General features: G+C 38.4%; 1 protein-coding gene across 3 annotated transcripts in view; it reads left to right on the top strand.

The window, feature by feature from the left end:
* The window catches only part of TMEM245 (transmembrane protein 245), a 98758-nt gene that overhangs the window by 58480 nt on the left and 25505 nt on the right, over positions 1-14773 (top strand). For 2 of the 3 annotated variants that reach the window (XM_036855824.1, XM_036855823.1), the window contains 4 exons: positions 5349-5447; positions 7788-7919; positions 11403-11525; positions 11654-11799. In XM_036855824.1, coding sequence (XP_036711719.1) covers positions 5349-5447; positions 7788-7919; positions 11403-11525; positions 11654-11799 — 500 coding nt within the window. Of the gene's footprint in view, positions 1-5348; positions 5448-7787; positions 7920-11402; positions 11526-11653; positions 11800-13433; positions 13718-14773 lie in introns of those variants that run through there. The other variant, XM_036855825.1, reaches the window with a different exon arrangement.

Genomic DNA, 14773 nt, shown 5'->3' with positions numbered 1-14773 from the left:
ATGGCTTTACAGGTGAATTCTATCAAACATTCAGAGAACAGCTAACACCCATCCTTCTCAAACTCTTCCAAAATGTAGCAGAGGGAGGAACACTCCCAAACTCATTCTACAGGGCCACCATCACCCTGATACCAAAACCAGAGAAAGATGTCACAAAAAAAGAAAACTACAGGCCAATATCACTGATGAACATAGATGCAAAAATTCTCAACAAAATACTAGCAAACGGAATCTAACAGCACATTAAAAGGACCATCCACTGTGATCAAGTGGAGTTAATCCCAGGAATGCAAGGATTCTTCATTATACACAAATCAATCAACATGACACACCATATTAACAAATTAAAGGATAAAAACCATATGATAATTTCACAGATGCAGAAAAAGCTTTCGACAAAATTCAACACCCATTTATGGTAAAAATTCTCCAGAAAGTAGGCATAGAGGGAACCTACCTCAACATAACAAAAGCCACGTATGACAAACCCACAGCCAACATTGTTCTCAATGGTGAAAAACTGAAACCACTTCCTCTAAGATCAGGAACAAGACAAGGTTGCCCACTCTCACCGCTATTATTGAACATAATTTTGGAAGTTTTAGCCACAGCAGTCAGAGAAGGAAAAGAAATAAAAGGAATCCAAATAGGAAAAGAAGAAGTAAAACTGACACTGTTTGCAAGTGACGTGATACTATACATAGAGAATCCTAAAGATGCTACCAGAAAACTACTAGAGCTAACAATGAATTTGGTAAAATAGCAGGATTAATGCACAGAAATCTCTTGCATTCCTATACACTAATGGTGAAAAATATGAAAGAGAAATTAAGGAAACACTCCCATTTTCCATTGTAACAAAAAGAATAAAATACCTAGGAATCTACCTAAGGAGACAAAAGACCTGTATGCAGAAAACTATAAGACACTGATGAAAGAAATTAAAGACGATACAAACAGATGGAGAGATATATCATGTTCTTGGATTGGAAGAATAAACATTGTGAAAATGACTGTGCTACCCCGAGCAATCTACAGATTCAACGTAATCCCTATCAAACTACCAATGGCATTTTTCACAGAACTAGAACAAAAAATTGCACAATTTGTATGGAAACGCAAAAGACCCTGATTAGCCAAAGCAATGTTGAGAAAGAAAAGTTGGAGCTGGAGGAATCAGGCTCCCTGACTTTAGACTATACTACAAAGCTACAGTAATCAAGACAGTATGGTACTGGCACAACAACAGAAATATAGATGAATGGAACAGGATAGAAAGCCCAGAGATAAACCCACGCACATATGGTCACCTTATCTTTTTTTTTAAAATTTATTTATTTTATTTATTTTTATTTTTGGCTGCGTTGGGTCTTTGTTGGTGCGCATGGGCTTTCTCTGGTTGCGGCGAGCGGGGGCTACTCTTCATTGCTGTGCACGGGCTTCTCATTGTGGTGGCTTCTCTTGTTGCAGAGCACAGGCTCTAGGCACGCGGGCTTCAGTAGTTGTGGCAGGTGGGCTCAGTAGTTGTGGCTCGTGGGCTCTAGAGCGCAGGCTCAGTAGTTGTGGCGCACGGGCTTAGTTGCTCCGCGGCATGTGGGATCTTCCCGGACCAGGGCTCGAACCTGTGTCCCCTGCATTTGCAGGCGGATTCTTAACCACTGCGCCACCAGGGAGACCCTGGTCACCTTATATTTGATAAGAATATACAATGGAGAAACGTGGTGCTGGGAAAACTGGACAGCTACATGTAAAAGAATGAAATTAGAACACTCCCTTACACCGTATACAAAAATAAACTCAAAATGGATTAAAGACCTAAATGTAAGGCCAGACACTATAAAAGTCTTAGAGGAAAACATAGGCAGAACACTCTATGACATAAATCACAGCAAGATCCTTTTTGAGTCACCTCCTAGAGAAATGGAAATAAAAACAAAAATAAACAAATGGGACCTAATGAAACTTAAAAGCTTTTGCACAACAAGGAAACCATAAACAAGACGAAAAGGCAACCCTCAGAATGGGAGAAAGTATTTGCAAAGGAAGCAACTGACAAAGGATTAATCTCCAAAATATACAAGCAGCTCATGCAGCTCAATATCAAAAAAACAAAAAACCCAATCTAAAAATGGGCAGAAGACCTAAATAGACATTTCTCCAAAGAAGATATACAGATGGCCAACAAACACATGAAAGGATGCTCAACATCATTGATCATTAGAGAAATGCAAATCAAAACTACAATGAGATATCATCTCACACCGGTCAGAATGGCCATCATCAAAAAATGTACAAACAATAAATGCTGGAGAGGGTGTGGAGAAAACTTGCACTGTTGGTGGGAATGTAGATTGATACAGCCACTATGGAGAAAAATATGGAGGTTCCTTAAAAAACTAAAAATAGAAGTACCATATGACCCAGCAATCCCACTACTGGGCATATAACCAGAGAAAACCGTAATTCAAAAGGAGTCATGTACTGCAGTGTTCATTGCAGCACTGTTTACAATAGCCTGGACATGGAAGCAACCTACATATCCATCGACAGATGAATGGATAAAGTAGATGTGGCCCATATACACAATGGAATATTACTCAGCCATAAAAAGAACAAAATTGAACTATGTGTAGTGAGGTGGATGGGCCTAGAGTCTGTCATACAGAGTGAAGTAAGTCAGAAAGAGAAAAACAAATACTGTATGCTAACACATATGTATGGAATCTAAAAAAAAAAATACGGTTCTGATGAACCTATGTGCAGGGCAGGAATAAAGACGCAGACGTAGAGAATGGGCTTGAGGACACGGGAGTGGGAAGGGTAAGCTGGGACGAAGTGAGAGAGTAGCTTTGACATATATACACTACCAGATGTAAAATAGATAGCTAGTGGGAAGCAGCTGCATAGCACAGGGAGCTCAGCTCGGTGCTTTGTGACTACCTAGGGGGGTGGGATAGGGAGAGTGGGAGGGACACACATAAGAGAGGGGATATGGAGATATATGTATACATATAGCTGATTCACTTTGTTATACAGCAGAAACTAACAGAACATGGTAAAGCAATTATACTCCAATAAAGATGTTAAAAAAAAAGTGATATATATATAAAAGAATGGTTGAATTTTAAGGTGTGTGTTATATCTCAGTAAAATTGTTTAAAAAAAAAGAACCATTGAAATTGCAGAGGTAGCTTTCCAATAAGCTCAGATCTTATCCAGCTAAGAATCATGTAAGAATTGGGTCCTAAGAACTAAAGTGTAGAAAGGGTCAAAACTAGGGAAAAAAATGTTACACTCAGGAAAGGAAAAGAGTTTTTTATAGGGTGTGTTCAGATATGAACAGAGAGGGTTCCTGTCTGTCTTCCCTCAGCCTGCTTTGTCAGCCGTATCTCCCATGTCCTCTGTGCATTGTTTGGGTTCTACTCAGACCTCCCAGTTTACTATTTTCTCAATATTCAGTTTACTTTTGTCATGCAACATCCTTGCTTTAACTATCCTTTCTACTTGTATTCTCTTTCTAAAATTTGTACCTAGAGATACTGCCCTGATACAGCAAGAGAATATGTAATGAGCACATTTCCTCTGTCCCTTCTCTGATGACGAGAATGAAGAAAGTGACAGCCAGTGCACAAACATGTCAGGCACTGTTCTAAATGCTGGCGAAAAGCAGTAAACCAGAAAGAGTTACAAGTCTCCTGGAGCCTTACATTCCGGGTGAAAGGAGACAAGCATTAAACGTGCAAACAAATAAAAGTTTCAGATCTGAAAGTGCTGTGACCAGAGTAAACAGAGTGATGTGGTGGAGAGTAACTCCAAGTGATGCTTTAGCTAGAATGGCCAGAGAATGCCTCTGAGAAGGTAATGTTTTCACTAAGACTTGAATGGTGAGAAGGAGGCAATTTATGAAGGTCTTCGAAAAGAATGTTTCAAGTTGAGGGCATAGAAAATTCAGAGGCCCTGAGATGGGAAGGAGCTTGAATGAGGGAAAGAAAGGTCAGTGTGGCTGGAATAGGGAATGTGGTGATGAGACAAGCCTTTAGGTCATAAAGAACTTGGGATTTTAATTTAGCTACAAAGGACTTTAAAACAGGGATATGACCAGATTTAGGATATTGAAAGCTCATTTTGGCTGCTTTATGGAGAAGTGGGCAAGAACGAAGAAGACAGGGAGACCAATTGAAAGATTATTCAGATAGTCCAGGTGAGATGTTGATGAGTTGGACTAAGATTGTAGAAGTGGAAATTGAGAGACGTTGTCATATTTGGGATATGTTTTTGAGGTTGTCTTGACATGAATTGCTCATGGATTGGTTATGGAGTGAAAGGGAAGGAAGTTTTTGGTTTGTCCAACTAGAAGGATAACTGTACACTTAGATGAAAAGAATTGGAGGTGGTAGTGGGGTGTAGGTGTTGCATGTAGATTGGTAATTCTGTTTCAGGGCATATTAAATATCTTAAGTAGACATACAATCGGACATACATAGCTGGAGCTCAAGGGAGAGATATGGGCTGTAGGTGGAAGTTTGAATATCAGATAGTACCCATATGATTGGTAGAGATGAACTGTATTAGTTTTGGTAGGGCTGCCATAACAAAGTACCATGAACTTTGTGCTTCAACAACATAAATTAATATTCTCACAGTTCTAGAGGCTACAAGTCCAGGATCAAGGAGTCAGCAGAATTGGTTTCTTCTGAGGCCTCTTTCAGCTTGGCTTATAGATGGCCTTTGTCTTCACATGGTCTTCCCTCCATGTGTGTTTATGTCCTAATGTCCTCTTTTTATAAGAACACAGTAATATTGAATTCGGACCTACCCCAATGATCTCATTTTAATTTGGTTACCTCCTTAAAGACCCTATCTCCAAATACAGTCACATTCTGAGGTACTGGCGGTTAGGACTTCAACATAAGAATTTAGGGGCGGGGGACACAATTAAGCCCATAACATGGCCTAAGGAGAGAATATAGCTAGAAGAGGACCAAAGGTAGATTCCTGCAGCGCTTAAGCTTTTGAAACTCAGAGAAGTGAGCTAGCAGAGAAGACTGAGGGCAGGTAAGATCAGAAAAGTCAGTAAGCATAACTTCATTCTCTTAAAGCCTAAAGAAGCTCTCTTAGAGACCTAAGAATAAAGGAAAGAAAAAAGAAGTAAAAAGACGGGAGAGAGGCAATTTAGTGGGGATATTGAGGAGTAGAGTTTAAGGAAAGAACATAATGTGGTTAGAGGCAATTAAATAGGCTGGAACATTTTAGTTTGATTTGGAACAAATATAAAGACCCAGCATGTATTAATTTTACTGGATTGTTGCCTGAAATATTAACCCAGATTATATCTGTATTTCTTCCAGCTTCATAAAATTCTTGGAGATAAAGTGAACAATACTGCCGTAATTGAAAAGCAAGTACTAGAACTTTGGGACAGACTGTATCATTCTTGGTTTGTAAAGGTAAGTTATTTTAGCTAAGGATTTCAGTTGTAAGCTAATAGTGTCCTTTTATTTTATGGACTCATTGACTAGGTAGGATTGTGTTAACATTGGGATTTCATTTATTGACATTTTTAAGCTGCAAGTTCTTAAACCTCAGGTCACTAAAAGTCAGCTTTAATTGATGATTAGTCTCCATGGCAGAACCCACCAGTCTCTCTGGTGTATCAGTATTCCATCCTCTGTTCATTACCATCAACACCATCCCATCCTCTAGACCAGATTTGTATAGTAGAAATGTAATGAATGCAAGTCATACATGTAATGTTAATTTTTCTAGTGGCCACATTTAAAAAAAACTAGGACAGGTGAAATTAATTTTAATAATGTATTTTACTTAACCCAGTATACCCAATATATGTCATTTCCATATGGAATGAATAAAAAAATTTAATGAGATTTTATATATATATTTTTTATATATATAATTTTTTCCATTCTAAGTCTTAGAAATCCAGTTTATCTTTTTTTTTTTAATTTTAATTTTAATTTATTTATTTATTTATGGCAGTGTTGGGTCTTCGTTTCTGTGCGAGGGCTTTCTCTAGTTGCGGCAAGTGGGGGCCACTCTTCATCGCGGTGCGCGGGCCTCTCATTATCGCGGCCTCTCTTGTTGCGGAGCACAGGCTCCAGACGCGCAGGCTCAGTAATTGTGGCTCACGGGCCTAGCTGTTCCGCGGCATGTGGGATCTTCCCAGACCAGGGCTTGAACCCATGTCCCCTGCATTGGCAGACAGATTCTCAACCACTGCGCCACCAGGGAAGCCCCCCAGTTTATCTTTTACACTAACAGCACATCTCAGTTTTTGGACTAGCCACATTTTAGGTACTCAGTAGCCACATGTGGGTAGTGGCTACAATTTGGGACAATACAGCTCCAGACTAAGAACTTTTCTCTTTGAGGAAGTGAAAATAGATCCAAAAGTTTAGAGATATTTATTTTATTTTAAATAAACCTTTAATGCTGCTTGTGCTGATGTACTCCTATTTCAGAATTTATGACGAAAAATAGTATCATTTTTCATTAAATATAAAAATGATGGTTTGCAAGCAGCTAGTTGTGCTGGGCTATTGTATACACTGCGTTGGCAAGGCCTGTGGGCCATTAGGAGCTGTGCTGTGGAAGATGCCCATCCGGGGGAAGGAGATAGAGTCGGGCAGAGTTCGTGGTTGGTTTTTCCCAGGGTTGATCTAAACAGAAGAGAAACATGAATAAGTCTCTTAACTTGGGGTTTGGGGGTAGGAGGGCTTGATTTAAATTTGAATTTGTTGCTCAATGACCTGTTTGGCATTGTGTACTCTTGCCCCAGGAGAAGTCGAAGGAACAGTGATGGTTTTTGTGGGTTTCCAAAACTGGGAGTTAAAACTAACTGGGGGATCTCTGGGTAGATATCTGCTGAAGAGCCAGACTATTGGAAAGGTTGTATCCACTTCTTCTGCTGACTCTGGGGCTTCTGCTTACAGACAAACAGCTTTTACTGTCCCTCACCCCCTTTGAGCTTCACTTATGGTCCAGGGTGGTCAGTGTTTTAAAAGTATAGGTTTGTAAGTGGGTAAGTGCATTGCTTTCTTTACCTCTTTTACTAGGACCTAATGTCTTCATTGCATGATGAAGGCTGGCATCACAGTGCTGTTTGAAAAAAGTGTGAGAATGGAAACACAAGAATGTTAAGAATCTACTTCTATTTCTAAATTTTAACCTTACCAGTCACTTTGTTTATACATCACTCTTTCAAATCTGTTATTCCTGCATTTCTGCCAATGTAATTCTCTTCCAGATAGACAAGTTAGATCCCCCCCGACCCTTATTTTCCCCTGTTTTATTGAGACATGATTGACATATAACATTGTATTGGTTTTAGCTGTACTTTTTCATATTCTTATTTCCCCTCTGCTTCCTTTAGCGTGTATAGAGGAGTAATAAGGGAGATGAGCAAAGGAGGGAAAAAAGCAAAACTGGGAGACCAAGAGAAAGGTTAGAGGGGCTAAAAGGGAAAAGTAAGATGAAAGTATATGCTGCGTTCGTGTTCAGTTGAACATACGAGTAAAGTGTGTTCATGAACATACTTAGAAGGGAAGTATTTAAGCTAGGCTGAGACACAGTAACTAGAACGTAAACAGAAAAATATATTTCAGGTCTTTCGGTGGAGTTCTTTGTTGATTTCTTAAATAATACAAAGTTTTTCACCTTTGTGTACTTACTAAATTGCTGAAGTGGACCTAAAACAAAATAGGCTATTTATACCTCCTATTCTTTAGGTTAAGATGGAGATTTCACGTCTGAACTGTTCTATTCCATAGAATGTAACGCACTCTGGAAGGCTCAAAGGACAAAAGATGCACATAAGTCGTCAGAATAGCTGGCTGGGAGACATTCTGGACTGGCAGGATATCGCTTCCTTTGTCCATGAGAACATTGAGACATTTCTTTCGGTAAGAAATACTATTTATAGTTAAACTGAACTTAGAAACGAAAACAGAAACTCTAATTCCCAGTTTTCTTCACACACTGAAAGGCCTTTCGGTACCCTGTTTTTAATGCCATGACATTTACAGTTTGGAGAGTTCGAAATGCACTAGAAAGATGTCCAAAAGCCATAGGCCTCAGGTGTAGCTCCCCTGATGCCTCCTCTGTGGTTGAAGAGTAACCAAGAGATGCTGACTCAGGTAGCACACGTGATGCCGTGGCTCTCAGATTCTGAGATGGTATCCTGGTCCCCTAGGCTGACCAGAATGTCCCCAGTTGGAACACTAGAGAGGGAGCCACCTTTGGTGGGTGAAGCCCTTTGGCAGATGGAAACATGGTTCCAGTCACATTAGAGAGACTGGATGTTTAAAGGCTTCACTTATTATCATCCCACCCGTCCTTCCCTCATGCACCACCCACCTCTGCCTCGTTTACCAAAGGATCAAAGGCAGCAAGGAACAGCTGGCCGTGTTGCCAAGTTTCAGCGACTGTTCTTCATTCCATAGCATACTTTGTGAGGTATCTTGGTCTGTGCCTTTTCACAGAGATGAGAAGACTTCTCTTGTGAATAAACTTGTAACTCTCATCATGTTAATAAAAGTGGAGGTTTGCTGTGCTAGATATTTTTAAAATTTAATTTTTATCAAAGTAATAGATGACCATAGCTGAAAGGTCAAAAATGTTTTAAGGTTTTTAATAAAAAATAGCAGTGCTCCTGCTCTGTGCTTCCCCACTTCAGTCTCATTCTCCAAAAAGAGCTCTCAATTCTTTTAGCTTTCTCTGTGTATTTACCTCTAAATTTCTTAAATAATGTTTATGCTGCTCTTTCTTGGTTTTACAATATTATCTTTTGGCTTCCTAACATGGAAGATGAAGATACAAGTCCCTCAGTGCTTCCTTACAGCTCCCTTGGGGTTTTCTTACGACTCCTTTTGTCCCTTCACCCAGTCCCTTCACCCATCCCTGCACTCACATTTTCCATTTCTCCCAATCGCCTAGTGTAGATACAACAGTTTGAAATTACATCTAGAAATTTGTGTCCTTCAGTTCTAAGAATGTTGTTTTTGCTAATCCCTTCCCTCTGTTTTCTGTGGCCCAGTGGCTCTCACATTTTGGTGTGAGGACTCCGAAGAGCTTTTGCTGATGGGGGTTCTGTTGATACTTATTGTATTAGCAGTTAAAACTGAGAACTTTAAACATATTTATCAATTCACTAAAAAATAACGTTACTTGTTGACATGAAGAACATGCTTGTTATGTCTGAAAAATAACCATTTTCCAAAACAAAAAAAAGATTTAGTGTGAAGAGTGGCTTTCTTTACATTTTTGCAAACCTGTTTAATGTCTGGTTTCTCATATTTGTTTTTGCATTCAGTCTGTTGGAATATGTTGTTTTGGTTGAAGTATATGAGGAAATCTAGCCTCACACAGATATGTAGCTGGAAAAGAGGGTAGTCTTTTAATAACCTTTTCAGATCATTGTGACTATTCTTTGATACTACACCAAAACTCAACAAATGGTATTTCTTAAAGGTTGGTTGCAGTGTAGAATTTGAAACCGTATCAGTGAACTTTTTCTACTCTCTTATGTTAAGGTCCCTTGATCTATCTTGGCTAGGAATGGATCTTCTACCCTTACATGATTTTGTAATGTGCACTGGTCATTTGGAATATTGGTTCACTAATATCTAATATATATATTCTAAATATTGACACGTTTTGTTATACAGTATTAAAAAAAGTCACATTCTTTAATATCACCACCTATCTCATCAGAATAAATTTTAAGGAACTGTCAAGGTCAGCCCTTGATTGAATTTTTTGGTTTTATAATACCCAGCATCTCTTTCTTCTTTTCTGAACCTTTCTTCCTAATCCCTTTGAGTACATAGAAAAGTTACTGGATTGTTGGTGACTACCAGTCTACAATTAATGTATTCAGTTAATTTCTTAAGAATTACCACAGAGTATTTCCTATCAGTATGACCCAGAAACTATTTAAAAACTTTTTTTGATAAAAATTCCAAAGTGACTGAATTCCCCAAAAGAATGTTTGTAAAAATCACAAGTAAGGGCATTGTTGGTTTGTTTCTTAGAATCAGTGGCATTATTCATTCATTCTTTATCCCATAAGGTCAAACAGTCAATCATGCATATTTTTGTAGGCATCGTGAAGCATTTTCAAGATTTTATGTAAGGAGTTATTGTAAATGAAACTAGCCTGCCAAAGTCCTCTTATGAAGGCTGAGCTGAGGTTTGCAAGAAATGCTGAGGACAACAAAATATGCCTTTATAAGTGGTACATTTGAGGTAGGAAAGGAATGGATAGGCCTTTCATGGAAGAGATGGTATAACTTGAGCATATGACAAAAAACAGAATTTCTCTTTTGGAAAGGGCACCAAAATAAAACCAGCCATTAGGAGTTCTGGTCCCAGCTCTAGTTCCGCTTATTAGCTTCATGCCCTTGGGCAAGTTTTAAAAAATCTCTGAGCTTCGGTTTGTATATCTGTAAAATAAAGATAATATCATCGACATTGCTTCCCTCGCTGCATTGCTGTGAGGTTTATGTGAGCATTTTGAAAACTATAATGGAAGGTGTTTTTCTGATCATCTTGCTTCCTTGTTTTTCATTAAGAGGAAGGATAGTCCTCTTGGAGAGAATAATAGAACAGACATTATCATATGGGACTTTAAGTTCATGAAGAGATAGGAAATATCTATAACACACCTACGTGAAAACACGTAGGTGTGTTATAGATATTATACCTCTTCTTTCAGTAATATTTAACATGTATTAACATCTGCTTCTAGTGAATTTGCAGGTGATGGATCAGATGAACTCAGTAGGTCTTGATATAGGGTCATTATCTGTCTGAGGAAAGGTTTTCAGCTGCAGAGCTCTGACCCCATCTGTTCATTTCTTTTATTGTGACTTTAGTGAAGTCATTGAAGTGACGCTTTTGTGTTTGTTGTTGGTTCTAAGTTGAAGATGGCAAGTCGGTGGGGGAGGTATAGCTAATCAGACTAATGTTAGAATTTCATGGCCTGTGCTTGTGGTCCTACAAGCTACATACAACTACAGGTTGCATTCTGGCATATTCTTCTGTAGGTATTTTTTCTATGCGTGCCAATTTCATAGTTACAATCATGCTATAAATAAGCTTTTTTGTCCTGTTCTTTAAACTTAGCATTGTATCATAAAATATTTTTCTGTGTTATAATAGAGATGTTTTAATGGCTGCCTGTTATTATTTGTAGTACATTCACCATAACTTACTTAACCATTTTCCTTACTAATCAACATTCAACTGTTCTCAGATAAAATAATACTCAGCTCTTGTCGTTTCAGTTTATGGTCCTAAAATACTACATGAAGAGCACACTAGGTAGCTGTAGAAACTTCTTTCCTGAGGACTAGTTCTAATATTTAGCCTTCCCTCCTCGCCAGATCTTAGAGTCTCTGTGGATCGTTATGAGCCGGAATGTGAGCCTGCTGTTCACCACTGTCACCACGCTCCTGACCATCCTCTTCTACAGCGGGACTGCCCTCCTCAACTTTGTTCTGTCTCTGGTACGTACCCACAGATGAGTACATGTCACACTCCTTCTGCAGTAAAGCGTGTTCTTGGTTCCATTTATGTTTCCTTCCTGTAGTTTCCAAATGTGATATTTTAGGAGGTACTGTCCTTTGTTTTGCAGATAATTTTCCTGACCACACTATTTTATCTGTTAAGTTCCAGTGATGAGTACTACAAGCCAGTGAAGTGGGTGATAAGCCTGACACCACTATCTCAGCCAGGTCCTTCTTCTAATATTATTGGCCAGTCTGTGGAAGAAGCTATCAGGTAGGGATAAGATTTATACTGTTCTTACTTCCTTCAGAAACTGCTCTCCACGAGAGGCCCATTTTTCTGTCTTGAGCCTTCCTGGTAACATTCAGTGCTAAGCTAGTGAGGGATGCTGGTATTTTCAAATTTTTAGCATCTCCTTTGAGAGGATAGTGTAAAACAGTTTCAATATCCTGCTCTCAAGCCTGTGATGTACAGAGGTCTAATGGCCTGTCCCCAGGCCCTTGCTGCAGCTCCTAATCGCCACGTAATTTGCTCGGGAGAAGCCCCTCCTGCACCACACGTACACCTCAGCTTCTCTCAGAACCCTCCTTGTATTCTCAGGAATTCTAGCTTTGCTTGGGGAGGAGAGGAGGTGGCCTTCCTGTTTCTTCCTCTGTCCCTCTGCAGTCAGGCTGTGCCCTCTGCAGAGGGTAGTTTGGATACCGGAAATGCAAAATTTGGGGTTATTCCCAAGTCACGGTCTCTGTGTGTATCGCAGGTTCCAGCCAGAAATGTCCATCATGTCTTCTGGGGTCTATGTATTGCAGACTTGATTTCTGAATGAGATGATTCTTCAGCTTTTATTCTTCATATCCTTTTTCCAAGTCACTGATGCCTTTTTCTTTTTCTTCTTCATCATGTCGGGTAGGGAGAGGCCTTTTGCAGCCTTGTCTCAGCTCCTTCCCAAAACTTTGTCACTCATTGCTCTAACTCATTAATAAGACTCTACTTCATTTTGACTTCTTATGAATAGCTACTCAAATGAAATCCTCATGTTATCCATTAGAGCTCCTTTTTCTAATAAGCTGTTAGGCGGTCTAAAGCTTCTCTTGAATAGTGAATCTTTGGTTGGCATTTCTGTTTCCATATACTTTTAAGAAAATGGTAATTTCTTGAAACTAGTCTGCCACAGAAATCTTGATTTGACCTGATAATTCTGTCTGACTGATTTTGGCTTATTTTTTCACTGTGTTCATGCAACAGCTGGTGCGGATACCACTTTGATCTTTGGAAAGCCCTTGGTTACATTCAAATAGCATGCATGCACCTAAAATATATTTTCTCTGGAAACTTTGCTAGGTGTTCTGTTTTTCCTCCTACTTTATTGGACAGTAGGTGGGATTAAAACCAAAAAAGCTCTTATCCCCTTTGGTGCTCCCAGGTATCCACATGGAGCCATCCATGTAAATATTCTAAGTTTGGGAGTATGTTGTCTACTGTAACAGCTTTCAGGGTGAAGTTGTCTTCAGGAAAGATACTTGCTGGCTTTAGCATCCGTTCTAAGCCTATTTGACCATTGGTTATCATCTTTATTAATCTATCAATAGATTAACTTTAGTGTATCTAAGTGACATCTCTCTCAAAAAAGTTTATGCAAATACTTTACCAAAAAGGAAAAATAACTTTCTATCTTCCCAATAGGATAAAGCTATGGAATCAGCCATATCAAAGGCTGCCATAATCCTCTAGTCAGTGTGACTTAAGCCAAGTCTTACAGAAAAGTGTCTAGCTTGTCCATAAAGAACTTCAAGAAAGATACTTCTTTTTCCTGAAGTAACCTTTACTAGCACGGCTGACGATCCTCTAAATGTCTGTCATTGAGTCATTTTTTTTTTCATACCGAATATGCCACCTCCTTTGTTTTAAAGATTATTCTTTAATGTCATGGTTCCTTGGAACTGGTAAGCAGAGCTGTGATTTGCACCTAAGTCCAGCTGATTGAGATCACACATTCTTCTGGTATACCATGATGCCTTCTTCCAGGAGATGGTTGGAACAGAAGATGATGAATTAAATTCGTGGTACTGTTAAGACTATTCACATGGACACATGAGGCTGGCAGCTAAAAATTTAGTTCTTTGCAGAGGAAGACAAATATCACATGATATCGCTTATACGTGGAATCTAAAAAAAAGGATACAAATGAACTTATTTACAAAACAAATAGAAAACAAATTTATGGTTACCAAGGGCGGGGGGAGGGTTAAATTAGGAGTTTGGGATTAATAAAATACACACCCTATATAAAATAGATAACAAGGGCCTACTGTATAGCACAGGGAACTATACTCAATATCTTGTAATAACCTATAATGGAAGAGAATGTAAAAAAGAATATATATATTCATATATATGTATAACTGAATCACTTTACTGTACACCTGAAACTAACAGAACATTGTAAGTCAACTATATTTCAAAAAAAATTTTTTTTAAAAATTAGGTCTTTGGTTCAGGAAGGAATTTGAGGTTAGAGAGCGTACAGTCATCTACATAGATATGAGGAAATATATGTCTTTTCACAGGTTAGATTTGCTTTATCTTCTTGGGATTGTACACACTAATTATGTACTATAAGAATAGCCCATGTCTTGGTTCTAATGTATACTCGTACAAAAACCGTTCATTTTGTTATCTTATTTTTTTTAATTTGATTTTAACTTTTTATTTTGCATTGGAGTATAGCTGATTAACAATGTTGTGATAGTTTCAGGTGCACAGCAAAGGTTAATATTTTTTTATTGTGGTAAAAGTCACATAGAGGACTTATTTTTAATACAGGAAAAATATTAACAACCAACACTACAATCCTAATTGTTGTCAAAATTGATAGATTTCTGTGAGTCTGAAAAATATGGTACAGACGAGATAACTTGTTATAGGCTGGGCCATTTTTCTAACCACAGCTATATCAAGTTATATAAATTATAGATTGTAATTCAGGTTGACTTTTAGCAGTCTGAGTGCTTTTTATTTCTTTACTGGGTCAAATTCAAGACTTAAAATATACAGTTTTACATAGATACCTCTGAAGAACTTTCTCATATATGTAAGATAACAATGAGTTCTAGTTCTACAAGCTCCTGTCAGTTTTTTCATTCTTAAGGATTATGTTCAAGATGGAATATGTTCATGGAGAAAGATTTGAAGAGGGAAAATATTATACAAATGATCATGAAAATATTATCATAATGCCCTGAGACTGGAG

The sequence above is a fragment of the Balaenoptera musculus genome, chromosome 6 (genome assembly GCF_009873245.2).
Source record: "Balaenoptera musculus isolate JJ_BM4_2016_0621 chromosome 6, mBalMus1.pri.v3, whole genome shotgun sequence".
NCBI lineage: Eukaryota > Metazoa > Chordata > Mammalia > Artiodactyla > Balaenopteridae > Balaenoptera > Balaenoptera musculus.
The sequence above is the reverse complement of the archived record's forward strand: the minus strand, read 5'-3'. Positions and strand labels throughout refer to the sequence as shown.